Source organism: Budorcas taxicolor, chromosome 4, assembly GCF_023091745.1.
Source record: "Budorcas taxicolor isolate Tak-1 chromosome 4, Takin1.1, whole genome shotgun sequence".
Taxonomy (NCBI): Eukaryota; Metazoa; Chordata; class Mammalia; order Artiodactyla; family Bovidae; genus Budorcas; species Budorcas taxicolor.
In genome coordinates, this window is record NC_068913.1 from 61,890,549 (window position 1) to 61,912,971 (window position 22,423).

Here is a 22,423-nt window from a genome sequence, read left to right on the forward strand (position 1 = left end):
GAACACTGGCCCACTCACTGGACCCATTGTTATCTTAATGTTTGTGTGAAACACTCTTCAAAGCCTGGCTACCTGATAGCATGTCTCCTGATAGTATTTTGTCTTAAAACAAACTGCAGCAAACTTGTGAGGGAACCCAGATAAAAAACAGAAGGAAGAGACTTCCTCTTGCAATCGAGGGAGTTTTGATAGCACCTCCTAAAGTGGAAGAGATAAAACCGAAAAACCTATAGGCTTATGTTTTTGTTTGTCTTGCTGAGGGTGTGGGGTGGTACCTTGTAACCAGAGGATAAACTACCTAAAACCCTGAAAATAGGGGAGATTCATGTTTTCTAGTGGAATCTTTCCTGAGAAACATTTTGAGGTGCTTCTGTTTAAAGCTAGGAGAGGAGCTGTGTAATCATTGGCCACTGTACCTTCATCCTCTCTAAAACCCCTGCTTCTGCCAAGCTGGAAGGACAGACAGCTGGAGAAGCTGTAAAGTAATTGGGGCAGGCCCCCTGCTGAGCAGAGAACACCCCTTTAGTCCTTCTTTCAGTTCAGTTCAGTTCAGTTCAGTCGCTCAGTCGTGTCCGACTCTTTGCGACCCTATGACTTGCAGCTTGCCAGGCCTCCCTGTCCATCACCAACTCCTGGAGTTCACTCAGACTCATGTCCATCGAGTCGGTGATGCCATCCAGCCATCTCATCCTTTGTCGTCCCCTTCTCCTCCTGCCCCCAATCCCTCCCAGCATCAGGGTCTTTTCCAATGAGTCAGCTCTTCCCATGAGGTGGCCAAAGTACTGGAATTTCAGCCTCAGCATCAGTCCTTCCAGTGAACACCCAGGACTGATCTCCTTTAGGATGGACTGGTTGGATCTCCTTGAAGTACAAGGAACTCTGAAGAGTCTTCTCCAACACCACAGTTCAAAAGCATCAGTTCTTCGGTGCTCAGCTTTCTTCACAGCCCAACTCTCACATCCATACATGACCACTGGAAAAACCATAGCCTTGACTAGACTGACCTTTATTGGCAAAGTAATATCTCTGCTTTTTAATATGCTGTCTATATAGGTCATAACTTTTCTTCCAAGGAGTAAGTGTCTTTTAATTTCATGGCTGCAGTCACCATCTGCAGTGGTTTTGGAGCCCCCCCAAATTAAGTCTGACACTGTTTCCCCTGTTTCCCGATCTATTTCCCATGAAGTGATGGGACCAGATGCCATGATCTTCATTTTCTGAATGTTGAGCTTTAAGCCAAGTTTTTGACTCTCCTCTTTCACTTTCATCAAGAGGCTTTTTAGTTCCTCTTCACTTTCTGCCATAACGGTGGTGGCATCTTCTTTAGGTGCCGGAGCCCAGCTCCAGCAGTCAGGGATTCAGCCTGAAGAGATGGACGGTGTCGGCGAGAGAAATGAGACAGCCTCTCAGTTTTCTTTGGACTGCCTGTTTATTCCAAGTTTAAGATTCTCTTTTATACTTTCACAAAAGCATTAGGCCAGAGGTTTGACATTTTCAGTTCCCCCTCTCCCAGATTTATTATCTCAATAAATCATTATTGCTCCTCAAACAGTTCCTGCTTCAGTGATTCTCTTGGAATCAACCTTATCATCTATTATGGCATCACTGACTCGATGGACGTGAGTCTGAGTGAACTCTGGGAGTTGGTGATGGACAGGGAGGCCTGGCGTGCTGCGACTCATGGGGTCGCAAAGAGTCGGAAACGAAAAGAGTCGGAAACGACTGGGAGACTGAACTGAACTGAACTGAACTGAACTGAACTGAATGTGTCCTATAGTTAACTTGTGATTACGTTGTAACTCATGCTACATTCCTCAGTTTACTACTTATCTTCCTAAGTCCTGTTTGCTCCTAACATTCTGAGCTCACTATCTCTTAAAAAGGCTTCTAGCTATAGTGTCTCTAAAAATTCCTAACTTCTATAAGCTATAGTAAAATATGCTAACTTTACAACATTCCTTAAATCTTTAACTTCTAACTATTTTAATTATTTCTAAGCCCAAAATTCAGTAAACTCCTTTGCCATAAACATTCTCCTTGCAAATAGGCTTCAGATATCAATCTCTCCCATGGCCTCAAGCTGCGGCCTATGTGCTCATCCTGGAACACTTTTTTGTAAAAGTCCTTGGACAAATGTCAATGATTAACTTCATGAATTATTTTCTGAGCAATGCTGCAGAAGGCTTTGTGCCTTCTCATGCTCCTCTCAAGAACAATAAGCACCTTAATATTCCTTTTCAGTCAACTCAGCTGAGGAGAGGAAAAAACAAGTCAGAATTACAAGGCCTATATCCTTCATCCCGGGATCCGTGCCTGCGGAATGAGGAGATGGGGCTGGGGACCGTGCCTCCATTTTGTCAGTAATGCCTAACGTGGCTCCCGACATTTAGGGACTGTTAATTGCCTTATAACTGAAGACCACATCCACTTCTCCCTGGGGAGAAAGTATCTAGAGGAGTTGAATTCCAGTCACCTCCCTATACTTGAGAGAATTTTCCTGGGAGGCCTGGGCCTGTTTCAGCAGGCTGTCTGCTCAGGCAGTTCTCTGCGACTCTGTCTTTGCAGTGCAGGTTGATCCTTCCTGAATCTTAACTCTAGTCTTCATCTCCAGATCCTCTCAACCCAGTCACTCACCTGGAAACTTCTGCTCATCCTTGAAAATCCAGGAAAAATCTTCGTCTATAACCCACTCCCCACCCCCAGACTTTCAGGCCGAGTTACCATTCTCTACCCTCCTAACAGTTTGTGTACTTCCATTATGATGCTTGAGGGATAAAAGAATTCCCATGTGGTCGGACCTCCATGTATTTCACTAGAGGAGATGCAGGAGACACAAGAGACGTGCCTTCGATCTCTGAGTCGGCCAGATCCCCTGGAGGAGGATATGGCAACCCACTCCAGTATTCTTGCCTGGAGAATTCCATGGACAGAGGAGCCTGGCGGGCTACAGTCCTTGGGGCTGCAACGAGTCAGACACAACTGAGCAACTGAGCACACACACTGGAATGCTGTGTATGTCACTAGAGAAGATGACAGAATCCCCTGGTTCATCATCCAGGTACCACATGCCTGGTGAGTTAATAATCGTCAGAATGCTGTAGCAGGCCCTGTTCTAGTTGCTTTATGCATTTTGTCTTCACAACAGACCTATGAGAAAGGTTCCACTGTTGCTCCTGTTTTACAGATGAGGACACTGCAGGTGAGCCATAGAATGTAACTTGTCCAGAGTCATGGAGCTGTGGATGCGGAGAACCAGGATTAACCCAGGTGGACCTCTGAGCACGCTCACTCACATGTCTGTGCTCATCTGAAGAATGAAACCTAAAGGGCCAGAGGAGGGAGAAAAAGGCAGAGGCTATTGCCATCCTGTTTGGTGGGTGCTCGGCACTGCATCAGGCACCGCTTTTTAGGATGATTAATTCTGTGCTGAGTTGTCAGTGGAAGCCTGTGGAAGTGCAGCCGGACACCCACCTTCTGCAGAAGGCCCTCCCTGCTAATCCGATACAATTGAATTTCCTAGGGTGGCCTTTACGGCTCTGCTGTTGCTGGAAAGGGAGGGAGAGAGAAGTTTTGCATATTGTTTTTTGATCAGCAGGTTTGGAAACTTTGAGTGTTTGGCTCACAGGATGGTGGAAACGCTCCAGCGTTTCCTGTGGCCTCAAGTCTGGGCTCTGAGATAGGAAACTGGGCCTGAGCTTTGTCTGCCCCACTGGGGAATGCTGGCCCACCTCACAGAGTGATAGGAATTGCCTGAGGAGGAAGGGAGCTGGGGGAGATGCTGGGGAGTTGTGGGGAGCAGACACTGGCATTGCAACAGCTGAAAAAAGAATTTGAAAAGCAAATATCCAAAAACCAGAACAAGGGAGGAAGTGTGTATGTTAGTTTGAAAATAATGAACTTTCCATTTGAGATGCTGATTCCCTAAAGTGTGAGAGAGAGCTCAGAGTTGAAGGGATGAGCATCAGTGGCTTGAATCTCATCTTGTATTTTGACAGAATTTCTCTGGGAGGAAAATGAATTCAGAATCAACCCTGCTCTCACCTCGGAGCACCTCCATTTCTGTTTCTGCCCCATGAGACAAATGAACAGTTGCTGCTTGAAGAAACCCTTAAAGGTTTTCTATGCAAAGGATTCTGGATTTTTAAAAATGCATCCTTGGCTTGAGTAATCCTTCACATCAAAAAAAAAAAAAAAAAAAAAAAAAGCCCAAACCAAAAAACTCTGAACTTCCTTTTAAGGAAAGAGTGATTTATTTATTCACTTGTCTGAAAAATATTTACTGAGCTGCTGTTTGCCGTGCCATCTGGTCAGGAACAGAGGTCCAGAGATGAGTAAGATGATCGCTGCCCTCAGGGAACTCATTAACTAACAGCGTAAGGAAAGGTGGAAAGGTGCTCTGGCCAGTGCATTGTAAGCACCTAAGAAGACAGATGTGAGTGCCATTCCTTCTTGCCTTGGAGTCTATGGAGTCAGAGAAGCGGGTGCATGAAATTGGCTTTGAAGGCTAGGTGGGAATTTTTGAAGTCAACCCAGGGGGAGAGAAAGAGACGTTCTGGAATGCAGAGGGAACACTATAAACAGAAGCAGGAGCCGCAAAAATTTGGCAAGCTCAGGAAATGGCCAGCAGTTTGATAGGAGAGAGATAGCCAGCCTTTTTCTCAGGACTGGCCCTCTCCCCTCAGTAGATTTTGATACACTTGGAGAGCGATCCTGACCTGGCCAGTCTGGGACTTGTCTTCTTTAAGAAGTGCTACCACCAGACACTGCAAAAGAATCATTGATGATCTTATGGGAAAACCTGTTATTGCCTGCATCTGAGCAGGTGGGGAGCAGGGATACAGTTGATGGGGAAGGGTACCCTGGTGGTGTGGTGCTCAGAGGCAGGTGGGCGCCAGAAAGGTTTATGTGCCTGGAATCACCTGCCGGAGATTTAAAGTGAGATGTGAGATGTTCAGAATCTAGCTATCACAAATACAAATCTTCTGTTTCTTTTTATTTATCTTCTCATGACCTGCACAGTAGAAGCTGTGGTTAGTTGAATTCCTATGTGAATTGGAAAGAGTTACTCAAAGAACAGGGCTTCTTTCCTGGAAACAATCCCATAGACACAGGTGATGATAATTCAATATGGGACTAAAGGAAAGAGTTTTCTCTGTCACTTTCCAGTGTATTTCTGGCCAAGACTTTTCAACAGTTCATTTTTCCCTGAGAGGTGAAGGAGGAAAATGGTCTCAAAGCATCCCTTCTCAAAGTGTGTCCCATGAGAAACCAGTGTCACTAGACGCTCCATGAAAAATCAGTTTTCCGGATAGGTACATTTGGGAAATATTGTGTATTGCATACGAAGATTTCACAGTACATGTGCATTATATTAAAGACCTGTAGTAAATGTGCCCTCTTCAACATATGGGATAGCAATTAAAACCATGGGCTATGGAATTGGACAGATGTGGATTGCATTCTGGCTGGGCTCCACAGGGGGATATGGGACTTTGAGCAACTTAGTATCTCTGCATCTCAGTTTCCTTGTCTGTAAAATGGTTTAGTAAGTGGTACCTATTCCATAAGGTTGGTATGTAAAGTCCATGAACTGGTTATTCAGTTCAGTTCAGTCGCTCAATCGTGCCCGACTCTTTGCGACCCCATGAATCGCAGCACGCCAGGCCTCCCTGTCCATCACCAACTCCCGGAGTTCACCCAGACTCACGTCCATCGAGTCAGTGAAGCCATCCAGCCATCTCATCCTCTGTCGTCCCCTTCTCCTCCTGCCCCCAATCCCTCCCGGCATCAGAGTCTTTTCCAATGAGTCAACTCTTCGCATGAGGTGGCCAAAGTGCTGGAATTTCAGCTTTAGCATCATTCCTTCCAAAGAACACCCAGGACTGATCTCCTTTAGAATGGACTGGTTGTTACTATTAGCTATTATCCATTCAATGATTTGCAAGAGCTTTGACTGTTTTTTTTTTTTTTGCTTTATGTTAATTAATATATCAAAGAAGTAGTGTTTGTGGGAAATGCTTGCCTAAGACTAATTCCTAAAATGCAGGCGTGACTTTTTTTTATTGGAATATAATTGCTTTACAGTGTTGTGTTAGTCTCTTCTGTACAATGAAGTGAGTCAGCTAAATGTGTACGTATATTGCCTCCTTCTTGGGTCTCCCTCCTATTCCCATCCCGTACTCCACCCCTCTAAGTCATCATGAACTGAGCTGAGGTCCCTGTGTTATACAGAAGCTTCCCACTAGCTATCTATTTTACACATGGAAGTGTATGTATGGTAGTCTCTCCCCTTCCCCTTCCCCACCACTGCCCATGTCCATACGTCTGTTCCCTACATCTGTGACTCTATTCCTGCCCTGCAAATAGGTTCATCTGTACCATTTTTTTTTTTAGATTGCACATATATGCTTTAACGACTTCTGTTAGCAGTCCAGGAGAGCCAAGGCAGGTCCTAGGCAGAGAGGGCTCCATCAGAAATACGGACGTGCAGGTATCACAGCTCCAGCATTGGAGAGCAAAGTATCCCTCCCACTTGGCTGCTAAGTTAGACTGTGTAACTTCAGTGTGTGTTCTATGTACCAGTCATCTCTAAGGGAACAACACGACTCTAATTCAGAGCAATAAACAGTTATGATAGAGGTGATTTTTTTAGTCAGGAATTTTTCAGTTACAAGTGATAGAACCCTAACCCAAACTCACTTGGCATAATGGTGAATTTAAGAGTTCAAAAGTCTAGGAAGAATATTAAGATAGATCAGAGAGTGGAAGGAAAAGTGCTAGAAGACAGAAACTCTACATAGTCAGGACTCCTGGCCTCTTATTCTCCCTCCTGTCTTTCCTCTCTGATTGTCTTTGCTTCTCTTTGCCTCATTCCTTCCTGTTAACAGACAGCCCTCCCTACCCCTTCCCCCCCACCCCCCCAACAGATGGGATATGTCTACTGACAGCTTCACTCAACAAGCCCTGCAGAAAGAGAGAACACTCTCCTTCCAGGCCTCATAAATCAATCCCCAGAAATCGATTTGCTTGGACCATGTCTGTCCTATGGGCCAGCCACTGTTCCCAAGGAGATGGGGGCTGTCATTGGCCAGGCCTGGCCGCATGCCTACTCTTGCTTAATAGCTGGTGGGACAGGACCTAATACGTGAAGAAATGAGATGGAAGAGCTCGCTAGACCACTAGACAGAAAAATTGGAGTGTGTCAACTGTAAATTGGCACTTGCCTGTCAACTACAAACTGGCACTTGGCTAGAGCATTTGCCAACCACTGAACAACAACAACAAGGGCATTTGCCATTTGCCTCTGAGGAGACTGAGCCCTGTGCTGCTGTTCCTGTTGACCTTCAACACCCTCTGAGGGAGTTCAGGGTGGAGTAAGACACTCTGTTCGCCAGGGAATCTGGTGGAACAGGTCTTCAGATGCCTAGGTATTTTCAGGGACTGATTTCACGATCTCTGTCTTTGCATCTCTTCATGTCTAGAAAAGCACTAAATCTCTTCATGGTGACATCCTCTCCTCGTGACTCGCAGAAGATCTCTTGTAAAGTAAGCGCTTGATTGCATGAACACCCCCCTCCACCAAAAGCTTATATATTGACGTTCTCCTACTGTGTCTCTGGAGCAGCCTCTCAGAGCTGCCGTCCTCATTTTGTCCCAAATAAATCTTAACTGGCAACTCTCATGTTATGCATCTTTTTATTTGACAAATGACAAGGGTTCATTAGAGATGTGTGTGAAGGAAATATGTTGGAGTAAAATGTTACAGAATTACTCTCAACTGGTATCAAGGTATTCATGTTTTTGTGTCACCTTCCCTTTCCTGTTGGTTTTCTTCAATTTATCTTTATATCTCATCTCCCTTTTTTTTGCAGTTAAAATATCATATGTATGACTTAATATCCACTTTGTAAAGTTGGTCTCTATGAAATAAAGCTTTTTTTTTTTTAAAAAAGCAAGATTAAACTCAGTAACCTGAGTGACCTAGTTCTCAACCATGGGTGATTTTTTCCCCCAGGGGACACTGGGCAAATGTCTAGAGACATTCTGATGGTCACAGCTGAGGCAGTGCTCCTGGCTCTAGTGGATGGAGTCAGAGATATCACTGGACATCCACAGTCTCTCAGGATGGATGTAGTCCAAAATGTCAATAGATCAGTGGTCAATAAACCACTAAAGAAATGTTACTTTAGTGGTTTCATCAGAGCAGAAATTATAATGGCTAGATTTATTACACTAAATTTTATGGTTTAAAAACAAAGTAATTTTTTTTAAAGGGCTTTTGCTTTTACATTTTCCCTGATGGTAACAATATAGTAGTTGTATTAGTCACTCAGTTGTGTCTGACTTTTTGCAACCCCATGGACTGTAGCCTGCCAGGCTCCTCTGTCTATGGGATTTCTATCTCAGGTTGAGTCATAGTTATTGCAAATACTTTCTCAGATTGCAATTTTTTAAATACTTAATTAATTATTTGGCTCTGCCAGGTGTTAGTTGCAGCATGTGGTGTTTTTCAATTGTGGCATGGGAACTTTCAGTTGCGGCATGTGAGACCTAATTCCCTGACCAGGGATGGAACCTGGGCTCCCTGAATTGAGACTTTCCTACTGGTACGGTGGCTAGGACTCCACGCTCTCAGATTGTACTTTGTGTTTAAATTTTTATCATGTGTTGTGGAATGCAGAAAATTTTAAGCATCTTTCAAAACAACTATCAGCCCCTTCCCTATGTTCTCTGTTTTTGGTGTTGTACACTTGGTAGGATTGCCATGACAAGGTACTGGAGACTGACTGGCTTACCCAGCACAGGTTTGTTGTCTCACAGTCTGGGGGCCGGAAGTCTGAGATCAAGGTATTAGCAGGCTTGGCTAAGTGAGCCCTCTCTTCTTGGCTTGTGCTCAAATGATCAAGCCACGAGATAAGATGGCTCTCTTCTCACTGTGTCCTCAAATTGTCATCCCTTTGTACATGGGTCCAAATTCTTCTCCTTATAAGGATACCGATCAGACGAAGTAGGGCTGCCCTAATGACCTCGTTTTAATTTAATTATCTCCGTAATGGCCCAGTCTCCAACTACAGTCACAATCTTAGATACTAGGAGTTGCGACTTCAACCTGTGAATCTAGTTCAGTTCAGTTCAGTCGCTCAGTCGTGTCTGACTCTTTGTGACCCCATGAACCACAGCACGCCAGGCCTCCCTGTCCATCACCAACTCCTGGAGTCCACCCAAACCCACGTCCATTGAGTAGATGATGTCATCCAACCATCTCATCCTCTGTCGTCCCCTTCTCCACCTGCCCTCAATTTTTCCCAGCATCAGGGTCTTTTCCAGTGAGTCAGTTCTTCACATCAGGTGGCCAAAGTATTGGCGTTTCAGCCTCAACATCAGTCCTTCCAATGAACACGCAGGACGGATCTCCTTTAGGATGGACTTGTTGGACTTCCTTGGTTCTCCAACATCACAGTTCAAAAGCATCAATTCTTCAGCACTCAGCTTTCTTTATAGTCCAACTCTCACACCCATACATGACCACTGGAAAAACCATAGCCTTAACTAGATGGACCTTTGTTGGCAAAGTAATGTCTCTGCTTTTTAATATGCTGTCTAGGTTGGTCATAACTTTCCTTCCAAGGAGTAAGCATCTTTTAATTTCATTGCTGCAATCGCCATCTGCAGTGACTTTGGAGCCCAGAAAAATAAAGTCAGCCACTATTCCCACTGTTTCCCCATCTTTCTGCCATGAAGTGATGGGACTGGATGCCATGATCTTTGTTTTCTGAATGTTGAGCTTTAAGCCAACTTTTTCACTCTCCTCTTTCACTTTCATCAGGAGGAGAAAATAAATGCAGTAGCCCACAGTAGGTTTCATGACCGAGAGGAGAGGTATCATCCTCTGGAGAGTATGTAAATATTTGGAGAAAGTAGTTCAAATTGCTGAGATTTTGTATTTTCATTTATTTATTGCAGATAGTGCCAACTGTCACTTGAGGCTGGGGTAAAGAATGAGTGAGAAAGTATGTATTTCAAATGCCCAATCCAGTGCTTGGTCTCAGCTCATCCCTGCCCCTTTCTGCCAGCTGTCCCATAGCCTCGGTGATGACAGTTCAAGCCTCTGTGAAAGCATTTTTCTCTGCAAGTTTGCAACCTATTGTAAGCCAAAGGTATCTAATAGCACATTTCCCCCACTTGGCAAGTAAATGGACCAAGTTATTAGTGAAATACCATATGAGGTTTTCATGCACTGCATATCCATACAATGGGATATTGGGTTTTGCATTTGATTCAGTTCTCTCTTTTCTTCACTTTCTTCTGAATGCTTATGTCTTGCACAGGGTTTTCCCCCATTTATGAAGTCATAAAGCTTCCTCCTTGGGCCCTCTGCTCTTCCCGCAATGTCCAACAGTTTTCTAATGGAGATGGAGAATCTGAAATGGCATCCCCACCATGTGTCACTCCATCTGGACCCCACAGTGTGGGAAACACAGGTCTACTCCCCCTGCTCCCATGGTCCCTGGAGATCACGGCTCATCTACATGACTGCATAACAAACCTTAGTAAACAACCCTTTCTTAGTGTGCATTTCCAAGTTACCTTTCTACAACATACATTTCCACCTGCATCCACGAAGTCCTGAACCCCTCTTCCTTTGTCTAGCCTTTTCTCCTCGCTTAATCACCCCTTGCTAAGATGGTTATGAGCTCCAAATTTTAACTGTCTCTTTGAGTTACTCATCTCTGAGTTCTTCGGCATGTGCAGTCATTGTATGAATAAATAAATAAACTTTCATTTTCTTCTTTTAATTCTTTTGTTAGATTAATTTGCAGTCCCCAGCTGAAGAACCTAAGAGGATTGAGAAAGGGGATTTTTGTCCCCTTCTCTACAGTGAAAGGCTACTCTCAGAGCCACTTTCAGAGGTCCTTTCCCTTTTTACATAACTTGGATACCACAGGAAAATGTTGTCTATCTCTTTTTCTATCTGGGACCACTGAACATTTAAAATCTGGAACCAGTTCTCCCTCCCCACTATTCCCATACTCGTTATAAACCTATTATCTGTCACAAGTAGATAATGATGGTGAGTGGAGCAGGGGACAGCTTGCCTATGGAGGAAAGGAAGAGACAGAGGAGTTGAAGCAAATTGTTTCTCCAGCTGTTTGCTATCTCTTTCCCATCGATCTGCCTTTTGACTTCTACTGGTCCATCTGTTAGGCTCTTTCAGTACAGCTGTGGGGACACATGGTTCACAGGACAATCGTGTTAACTTTCCCGCTACACAACTCCTATAGAACATCCTTATAGGCTTGATTTTCTATTCTCTTAATAGGGTTTGCTGGTGTAACAGGAAGGCTAGAAATAAGATAAAAGAGTTCAAAGCCATTCAGAGACCCAAAGCTAAAACTCTTATGGAAAATTCAGGGGAAAAAATGGGTCAGATATTTGGGAACTTCATGAACTTCAAGATCTAATCAAACTGCCTGGAAAAACGTGCAGAGACATGACACATCTTTAGGAGACTTTGTGGAATGAGTTTCCAACACAGACATGTAGCACTTTGGGCTGAGAACAATGCACAGTGATAGGTTTCTAGATAGGAATCAAGAGCGATTTCTCTCCATTGTATCAGAGACATGACCCAAAGATAAGGAGGAGACATTCAGCAGCATAATAAAGACAATTTCAGCTTGCTCAGGGTTACATCTGACATGAGGATTTTGGTAACTCACTTCCAAGTATGAAGTGACTCCTTTTTTATTTATTTAATTTACTTAGCTGTAAACAAGTCCTTTGACATGCATATTAAGGTTGTAGAATCTGCAGTTCAGTTCAGTTCAGTTGCTCAGTCATGTACAACTCTTTGTGACCCCATGAATTGCAGCACACCAGGCCTCCCTGTCCATCACCATCTCCTGGACTTCACTCAGACTCATGTCCATCGAGTCAGTGATGCCATCCAGCCATCTCATCCTTTGTCGTCCCCTTCTCTTCCTGCCCCCAATCCCTCCCAGCATCAAAGTCTTTTCCAATGAGTCAACTCTTCACATGAGGTGGCCAAAGTACTGGAGTTTCAGCTTTAGCATCATTCCTTCCAAAGAAATCCCAGGGTTCATCTCCTTCAGAATAGACTGGTTGGATCTCCTTGCAGTCCAAGGGACTCTCAAGAGTCTTCTCCAACACCACAGTTCAAAAGCATCAATTCTTCAGTGCTCAGCCTTCATCACAGTCCAACTCTCATGTCCATACATGACCACTGCAAAAACCATAGCCTTGACTAGATGGACCTTAGTCGGCAAAGTAATGTCTCTGCTTTTGAATATGCTATCTAGGTTGGTCATAACTTTTCTTCCAAGGAGTAAGCGTCTTTTAATTTCATGGCTGCAGTCACCATCTGCAGTGATTTTGGAGCCCAAAAAAATAAAGTCTGACACTGTTTCCACTGTTTCCCCATCTATTTCCCATGAATTGATGGGGCTGGATGCCATGATCTTCGTTTTCTGAATGTTGAGCTTTAAGCCAACTTTTTCACTCTCCTCTTTCACTTTCATCAAGAGGCTTTTTAGTTCCTCTTCACTTTCTGCCATAAGGGTGGTGTCATCTGCATATCTGAGGTTATTGATATTTCTCCTGGCAATCTTGATTCTAGCTTGTGGTTCTTCCAGTCCAGCATTTCTCATGATGTACTCTGCATTTAATTTAAATAAGCAGGGTGACAATATACAGCCTTGACGTACTCCTTTTCCTATTTGGAACCAGTCTGTTGTTCCATGTCCAATTCTAACTGTTGCTTCCTGACCTGCATACAGATTTCTCAAGAGGCAGGTTAGGTGGTCTGGTATTCCCATCTCTTTCAGAATTTTCCACAGTTTCTTGTGATCCACACAGTCAAAGGCTTTGGCATAGTCAATAAAGCAGGACTAGATGTTTTTCTGGAACTCTTTTGCTTTTTCCATGATCCAAAGGATGTTGGCAATTTGATCTCTGGTTCTTCTGCCTTTTCTAAAACCAGCTTGAACATCAGGAATTTCACGGTTCACGTATTGCTGAAGCCTGGCTTGGAGCATTTTGAGCATTACTTTACTAGCATGTGAGATGAGTGCAATTGTGTGGTAGTTTGAGCATTCTTTGGCATTGCCTTTCTTTGGGATTGGAATGAAAAGTGACCTTTTCCAGTCCTGTGGCCACTGCTGAGTTTTTCCAAATTTACTGGCATATTGAGTGCAGCAGTTTCACAGCATCATCTTTCAGGATTTGAAATAGCTCTACTGGAATTCCATCACCTCCACTAGCTTTGTTCATAGTGATGCTTTCTAAGGCCCACTTGACTTCACATTCCAGGATGTCTGGCTCTAGATGAGTGATCACACCATCATGACTATCCGGGTCGTGAAGATCTTTTTTGTACAGTTCTTCTGTGTATTCTTGCCACCTCTTCTTAATATCTTCTGCTTCTGTTAGGTCCATACCATTTCTGTCCTTATCAAGCCCATCTTTGCATGAAGGGTTCCCTTGGTATCTCTAATTTTCTTGAAGAGATCTCTAGTCTTTCCCATTCTGTTCTTTCCTTCTATCTCTTTGCATTGATCGCTGAAGAAGGCTTTCTTATCTCTTCTTGCTATTCTTTGGAACTCTGCATTCAGATGCTTATATCTTTCCTTTTCTCCTTTGCTTTTCGCTTCTCTTCTTTTCACAGCTATTTGTAAGTGCCCCCCCACCCACCCCAACAGCCATTTTGCTTTTTTGCATTTCTTTTGTATGGGGATGGTCTTGATCCCTGTGTCTGTACAGTGTCACGAACCTCATTCCATAGTTCATCAGGCACTTTATCTATCAGATCTAGGCCCTTAAATCTATTTCTCACTTCCACTGTATAATCATAAGTGATTTTATTTAGGTCATACCTGAATGGTCTAGCGGTTTTCACTACTTTCTTCAATTTAAGTCCGAATTTGGCAATAAGGAGTTCATGATCTGAGCCACAGTCAGCTCCTGGTCTTGTTTTTGTTGACTGTATAGAGCTTCTCCATCTTTGGCTGCAAAGAATATAATCAATCTGATTTTGGTGTTGACCATCTGGTGATGTCCAGGTGTAGAGTCTTCTCTTGTGTTGTTGGAAGAGGGTGTTTGCTATGACCAGTGCATTTTCTTGGCAAAACTCCATTAGTCTTTGCCCTGCTTCATTCCGCCTTCCAAGGCCAAATTTGCCTGTTACTCCAGGTGTTTCTTGCCTTCCTACTTTTGCATTCAGTCCCCTATAATGAAAAGGACATCTTTTTCGGGTGTTAGTTCTAAAAGGTCTTGTAGGTCTTCATAGAACCGTTCAACTTCACCTTCTTCAGCGTTACTGGTTGGGGCATAGACTTGGATTACCGTGATATTGAATGGTTTGCTTGGAGACGAACCGAGGTCATTCTGTCGTTTTTGAGATTGCATCCAAGTACTGCATTTCGGACTCTTTTGTTGACCGTGATGGCTACTCCGTTTCTTCTGAGGGATTCCTGCCCACACTAGTAGATGTAATGGTCATCTGAGTTAAATTCACCCATTCCAGTCCGTTTTGGTTTGCTGATTCCTAGAATGTCAACGTTCACTCTTGCCATCTCCTGTTTGACCACTTCCAATTTGCCTTGATTCATGGACCTGACATTCCAGGTTCCTATGCAATATTGCTCTTTACAGCATCGGACCTTGCTTCTCTCACCAGTCACATCCACAGCTGAGTATTGTTTTTCCTTTGGCTCCATCCCTTCATTCTTTCTGGAGTTATTTCTCCACTGATCTCCAGTAGCATATTGGGCACCTACTGACCTGGGGAGTTCCTCTTTCAGTATCCTATCATTTTGCCTTTTCATACTGTTCATGGCGTTTTCAAAGCAAGAATACTGAAGTGGCTTGCCGTTCCCTTCTCCAGTGGACCACATTCTGTCAGACCTCTCCACCATGACCTGCCCGTCTTGGGTTGCCCTGCGGGCATGGCTTAGTTTCATTGAGTTAGATAAGGCTGTGGTCCTAGTGTGATTAGATTGACTAGTTTTCTGTGAGTATGGTTTCAGTGTGTCTGCCCTCTGATGCTCTCTTGCAACACCTACCATCTTACTTGGGTTTCTCTTACCTTGGGCGTGGAGTATCTCTTCACGGCTTCTCCAGCAAAGTGCAGCTGCTGCTCCTTACTTTGGATATGGGGTATCTTCTCACCGCCACCCTTCCTGACCTTCAACGTGGGATGGGCTCCTCTAGGCCCTTCTGTGCCTGCGCCGCCACCACTCCTTAGATGTGGGGTGGTTCCTCTTGGCTGCTGTCCCTGACCTCGGACACCGGGTAGCGCCTCCCAGCTGCTGCCCCTGACTTCAGACATGGGGTAGCTCCTCTCGGCTATTCCTGCTCTGTCTCAGCCTGGTACTCTTGGCCACTACCCCTGACCTTGGATGTGGGGTAACTCCTCTTGACCATCGCCCTTCGGGCATGGGGTCCTCCCGGCTTCTGCCCCTGACCTCGGACGTGCGGTAGCTCTTCGCAGCCGCCTGCGCTTAGTGCGCCGGTCGCAGCCGCCTGCGCTTAGTGCGCCGGTCGCAGCCGCCTGCGCTTAGTGCGCCGGTCGCAGCCGCCTGCGCTTAGTGCGCCGGTCGCAGCCGCCTGCGCTTAGTGCGCCGGTCGCAGCCGCCTGCGCTTAGTGCGCCGGTCGCAGCCGCCTGCGCTTAGTGCGCCGGTCGCAGCCGCCTGCGCTTAGTGCGCCGGTCGCAGCCGCCTGCGCTTAGTGCGCCGGTCGCAGCCGCCTGCGCTTAGTGCGCCGGTCGCAGCCGCCTGCGCTTAGTGCGCCGGTCGCAGCCGCCTTAGTATTGGAATAAAGTAAATTAATCAGCAACCAAGCCAGAACCTTGTGGAATTCTCCACTTATTCCCTAGGTAGGGAGGACCACAAGGCAGAGTGGTTAAAAAAGATCTCGCCTACACTGCCCTTTAGTGGTTCTGGAATTTCAGTTTGTATAAGAATTATTATATCAAGGAGTTTATTACATAAATTCATGCAGCTTATATTTACTGGGCAATTTTGACTAGACTTAGTTTTACTGCCAGTAGCTCTGATGAGATGTCTGTTGCAGAAAGGATGCATTCAACCAACACCATGCATGAGATGCCTGTGGGCCCTGGTGTGTAACTGTGATCAGGATGTGTACCCTGCCTTACAGTGCCCCAAGCTGTGGTTGGGGGAATTTGACCAGAAGACTCAAAAGCTGTGAGCACTGTGTCTGAAAATGCAAAGATGCCAGGAGACTGCATTTGTTGACTGAAATTTACAAATACTTTTGCATCTCGGTGATGCCTGACGAAGCACTGGGTCTGAATGTTCATGTTTCTTGGTGAGCCTGTCTTGTGTCGCTTCAGCCATGGCTTGCCCTGATCATTAGTATCTGCCCAGAGAACTCCCCATGTGTTAGTCACTCATCTTTGTGACTCCATGGACTGTAGTCCACCAGGCTCCTCTGTCCATGGGATTTCCCAGGCAAGAATTTGTTGTCCTTCAGGTGCTCAGTCATGTCAGACTTTTTGCGACCTCATGGACTGCAGCACACCAGGCTTCCCTGTGCTTCACCATCTTCCAGGGTTTGTTAAAACTCATGTCCATTGAGTCCGTGATGCCATCCAACCATTTCATCCTCTGTTGTCCCCCTTCTCCTCCTGCTTTCAATCTTTTCCAGAATCAGGGTCTTTTCTAATGAGTTGGCTGTTTGCATCAGGAATACTAGGTAGACATTCTCTTCCCAGGGGATCTTTCTGACCCAGGGATTGAACCCAGGTCTTCTGAATTGCAGGCAGATTCTTCACCATCTGAGCCACCAGGGAAGTCCTGAGAACTTGGCAGCTCACACTTGAACTGGAGGATGATTTTCCCCTCAGAGGACATTTGGCAATGTCTGGAGACATTTCTGACATTTATGTAACAGCTAAAGAAGGTTATTGATCTCTAGTGGGTAGAGGCCAAGGATGCTGCTAAACATCTTACAAGGGTGAGAAAACTTGAGCTAGAAACGTTCTCTTCTGAATTTCAACAGTAGAAACATGACTATATATAGAAGCTAACGGTTTCTTCATGGAAATATAAATTCAAGAGGATAAAATGTGGACTTCTGAGGATAATGAGGTGGATGGGATTATTCATTCTGTAGTTGCACACCTGACTCTACCCATGGGAACCTGGCTGTACCCCATCTCTGCTGCTTGTTAATGTGGGGAAAACTGATGAGGACTAATTGGGCTGCTTAGGTGAGCTCCCAAGGGGTGCTCCCAGCCTCTTTGCTCTCAATGGCTGCTTTGTACACCGCTCTTATGTTGTTCTCCACGGAGGCCCAAGAAGAACTGTGTTATTCTGTTCTCACCTGTTCAACAGGTTTTGTCTGAACAGTCTTTGAGAAATAAATATCTTTTAAAGGGGAAAAAAGCACACTTGGCCTTTGATTCCTGGAAGGCCAGGTGACCTCTTTCAAAGTAACTCTAGACTATTTTGTGTAGAGTTGGGAGGAAATTGCTCAAAATGCATTTTTATTTCTACTGTCTATTATCTATTCTCTTCAACACCACGATTATGTGTTCTTTGGTTTGAATAGTGTTACCTGATATTTGCACTGAGTCTATTCTCACATTAGAACTTGTTTTCTTAACTCTTATTCTAGGATATGTAATTCAATATGGATCCTGAATTGAAGCGATGTGGTACAGATAAAATACACTACCCTTGGAATTCTCAAGTGAATTAAAAGAGTGTACAGATTATGAAGAAATCTGTCCCAGTGCAGACTGCCTGCTTGTATTTGCACTTATGAGACCCATAATTATGTAGTGGTCTCTGTTGTTGAATATTCAATTGTTTTCAAGTTTTGGGAATTATAACCAAAATGGCAATTGATGTTGTTATGGTTGAGTTAATAGTTATTTCTTAAAGAAACATCCTAGAAAAGTAAAATTACTCAAAGGGAATATAAAATTTTAAGGCCTTGAGTACAATTTGCCAAAGATACCTCTAGAAAGTTGTACTAATTTATACTCAGAATAGACAGATATGCATGGATATGAACTTTCTTTTTTAGAAATTATGACCAAGAGTTGGCGTAGGAATGTCTAGGAGGGTCAAGAGTATAGTGAGCGAACCTACCACACTGTGACCCCAAACTGTTGGAACTCGTTCTCTTATTACACTTGCTCCTACTTACTTGACTTTGGCCCCTCACCTGTTGCAGGAACATGTAAGGCATGCTCCTCCCTCAGGGCCTTTGCACTTGCTAGTTGAGAAATAAAATATTGCCTGCCATATTGGTAAGGAAAGGATCTAGCCACCACGTAACAGTTGGCCCAAATGTGAGTCCTGAGGGAACTCAGGAAGGAAACAAAGAATGTCTGCCATCTAGCAGTCATCAGAGTGAAGCCACTCCCCTCCTCTATGAGAAAGCACTTCTGGCCCCAGAAAGCTGAGGTGCGCATCAAAGAATGATTTCGGTGAACCCAGACTCTTGCATCTTACCATATACAGAGAAGCACTAAATTCCTTAACTGGAGATATCTAGTATTCTTTTATTAACAGTAATCTATTGTTTTGACTTCCTGGTATGGTTGCAAAAACTCCTATATATTCTGGCTCACTACTTCCTCTTGGGAGAGGTTTACTCAGGGTGATTTGAGATTCTGCCTCCTGGGCTCAAAGTCCTAAGAACATCCACTGAATAAAACATAACTCTCAACTTTTAGGTTGTGCATTTTTATTTCAGTCAACACGCTCTCTTGGCCTGTGACATGATTTCCCCAAGTGTTCGCATGACTCACCTCCTCACTTCTCATAGGCCTTTGCTCACATTCTGCCTCTCACTGAAGCTTCCCCTGGCTTCCCTATTTAAGACTGCATCCTGCCCCTCCCCCACAGATATACTCACAGACTTCAGATCCTCCTTCCCTGACTTGTTTCTCTCCATGTCCCCGATGCCACCTAAGGTGCAGATTTGCTGCTGTATCCCCAGCACTGAGGAAACAGCTGGCACAGAATTGGGCTCAACAATTATTTGTTGAATGAGCCACTGAACCACTGCTTTGGAGGTATGCTCCTGCTGGTTAGCACTGATTATCTTCACACCAGGCTGGCTTCATCTTCCTTGGCCAGAGGGGCAGCCGTTTTGTTTTGGTTCATTTCCCTTACTTGTCAGCTCTGGTGAAGTTAGTTATTTATATCACTGCTTGTGTTGTTATTATTAACTGACATGAGGCTGCCACTATTAGCTCTGTTATCTCTATTATCTTAGGCATGTCCAACTGCCACAGACAGGGGTTAGTAACTGACAAGCCCCACTCTGGTTTGATAAAGAATCAGTTGCATATGTTTGACTGGAAGCTTTATACAGAGATCAATTTCTGAATAAAAGACCAAGAACCCAGTAGAAAAAGAGCAAAGTATCACTTCAGTTCACAGTAAAGTAGACATGGGACTTTACATCTTTACGTTCAACTTCCCTCACAATAAGAGAAATAGACATTGGAAGTACATTGAAATATATTTTTTCAATGCATGGAGGTGTGCAAAAGTTCAATCTGTTGGTGAGTCTGTGTAAATAGTCAGACTCATCCATTGCTAAAGGGAGGGTAGGTTGGTACAACTCTCCTTAGGGAGGGATATTTGGAGATGGTATCAGAATCTAAAACTGCTTATACCCTTTGACCCAACAATTTTACTTCTGTGAATCTACTGTAAAGATATACTTACAAGTGAGCACAATGATGTATGCATAAGATTATTCACCAGGGGCTTGTTTATAACAGCCAGAGGTGAGAGATCACCCAGTGGCTCATGGCAGGGGACTCGCTCTTCAGATAAGACACTTCTATACAAAGGATGACTATGCAGCTATAGAAGGAACCAGGACACAATGTTTATACTGATATAGAAGGTTTTAGAAGACACAGGAGATGAATAAAACAGGGTCTAGAATGCTGCCTTTTGTATAAATAAAATGGGAAATATGTGTTTACCATTTGGCTTACATGAAGAAATTCTGAAGGGACACATAAATTAACAGTGGCTAGCTGGATGGATGGGGATGGAAGTTATATCTGTTCAGAAGGAGGGAGATTCAGCCTGTCTTTACACACACACACACACACACACTCTCTCTCTCTCGTTTTGAATTGCATGAATGTTTTACCTGTTCCAGAATATTATGTTTAAAAAAATGTTCTTAAAGAAATGAGGGAGTCTGGGAGAGAGAGGCAGCAGAGGATTAATCTTACTTCTTTTGTGTAAGCAACACTATTCATTCCAGTGAGAATTCAAGGTCTGTTCTGAATGCTGTATTAACCAGCACAGTTAATTTTCTTGGCATCTTGTGAACTGGCCTTGGGGAGGGAGTGTGTGTGTACATGTGTGTGAACCATGGGGCGTGGCTCCTTCCTCATGATATCCTGGTTGCTATAGTGCAGAGCTCTATTTGTGACACCCCGAAAACACTTTAAAGAAATGCTGCTTCCTGGCCATGACTTCCTGGGCAATCTGTCCTTCCGGAGACTGTTGAGCACGAGGAGTTTGCATGTGCTTCTGGGCAGAGTGAGCCAGGCGCATTCAGACCCTGGGCACCGTTCAGAGCAGAACTGGGCGGTAAGGGTTCCACCTTGCTTCACACTGGGGACTTGGGAGCCTATCCCTCACCAGCGCCTCATCTCCTGGTGGCTCTGACCCCAGGGCATTGGTATCTTCCCCTCCTCTGCCTTCCCTCCTGGGGAGCCGCCACTGAGTGGTGCAGTTGGCGCCCTGAGTCTTCTGCACCCAGAGCCGTTTCTTGTACCTAAACCACCAGTGAAAACAGGAAGTGATAAAGCAAAATTCACCCTGTATTTGTACTGAGCGACTTCTCTTTCTCTTTTTGTCATTCCTCATTAGGTATAGACACGTGCAGCCGTCTACACCGTAGGATCCCACTTCCACTGGCTTAGGACGTTCTAGGAATTTGCAATGCCGCCGCCCGCGGACATCGTCAAGGTGGCCATAGAATGGCCGGGTGCCTACCCCAAGCTCATGGAGATCGACCAGGTTAGTAGGACTGGCAGTCATTTGGCGGTTATTTTAGTTTCCTTTCTATTCTGAATTTCTCCCAGACTTAGCTCTTTTTTCTCCTGTTCTGTCTCTGGCTGTGTTGAAAAATCGGTGTGATAATAGTTACAGTATAGTTTGATTTCTGTACCACATGTAGTGGTGATGGATGGGGTTTTTATACTTGTCCAACATCTACTCAGGGTGAGTCAATACAGGGTTTGTGTCCGAAGCTGTGAAGGAGGCGGGCGGGACAAGGGGACTGGACTTGGGCAGCTGATGCAGTGGAGCTGTCCCAGCACCGCCTTGCAGAGACTCATGACTATGAGTAGATTGTTTTATTATAGACAACACAAAACTTAATTTTGGGGGTCACTCTTCTCTGGCTTTTGCAGAAGCAGCCAACAAGTACAATGTGACTCTGTCCTATTACTATTTTGATTATGAAATTAGCATAGAGGGGTGGGTCTTGGGTCCTAGCCAGTTGTCATTTCATTATTAGAGTTAAATGCACTGTGGGTTTAATGTATTGTCTGGTATATGAAAAACGCTCAGTAAATTTTTACTGCATGAGAAAGTATCACAAAGATTTTTAGCATGGTTTTACCTATGGAAGCATCCTTTAGCTTGGGCACTGAGTCTTATGATGTAATTGATTGCAGGCAATCTCAGGGAGGTTACTTTTGTCATTCTAGAGTAAATGACTTAAAAACAAAAAAGTTCAAGACCTAGTATATGCCTAAGGGTTTCATAAAGCATGTAGTATGGGGTTCTGGATGGCTTTCTACATTTTCAAAATTAGGGTACCATGGCAACTCTACTTTTTATGTACTCAATACTATTTTATAATTATGCTCTGTACTATTTTTCTGGTCAGATTTTATTATCTGGTTGAAGACTTCTAGAGGATTTGAAAGATATTGTGTGCATCCAAATGATTCATTAAATTATAAAGGTCAAGTGAGAATTAGTTGAGTTTGAGCATGAATGTAAGGAAGAGTAAATTTTGTTGTAAAAAAGGTGTCATCAGACCAACATGTCATAGTCATTGTAACTGCTCTTTGAGGCAGATTTTGTTGACTTTAGAAGCAATCCATGAAAGTAGAGAAGTGCGCTCAGTAATTTTATATACATTTGTGTCAGGCAACAGTTGTTTACACTTTTTCATGTGCTGTTTGAGAGAGGATACACATTGAATATTACTGCAAGATATGGCTGGGGCTACTTGGTGAAGACTTAATGTTGTTAGGATTATGTTTGTCTACCACCCAAGAGAACAATTGTTTCAAAGAGATAGAAGTTGGCTTCTCAAGTCCACAGGACTTCTCAAGTCCACTGTACTTCCCTGGTGGCTCAGATGGTAAAGCATCTG

General features: G+C 44.2%; 1 protein-coding gene across 1 annotated transcript in view; it reads left to right on the top strand.

Annotated features, from left to right (window-relative positions):
- ELMO1 (engulfment and cell motility 1) overlaps positions 1-22,423 on the top strand; it is a 573,172-nt gene that overhangs the window by 91,691 nt on the left and 459,058 nt on the right. Inside the window, exon 2 of the mRNA XM_052638458.1 lies at positions 20,902-21,051. Within this exon, the coding sequence (XP_052494418.1) occupies positions 20,974-21,051 (78 nt within the window). The 5' untranslated portion in view covers positions 20,902-20,973. The remainder of the gene's footprint in view (positions 1-20,901; positions 21,052-22,423) is intronic.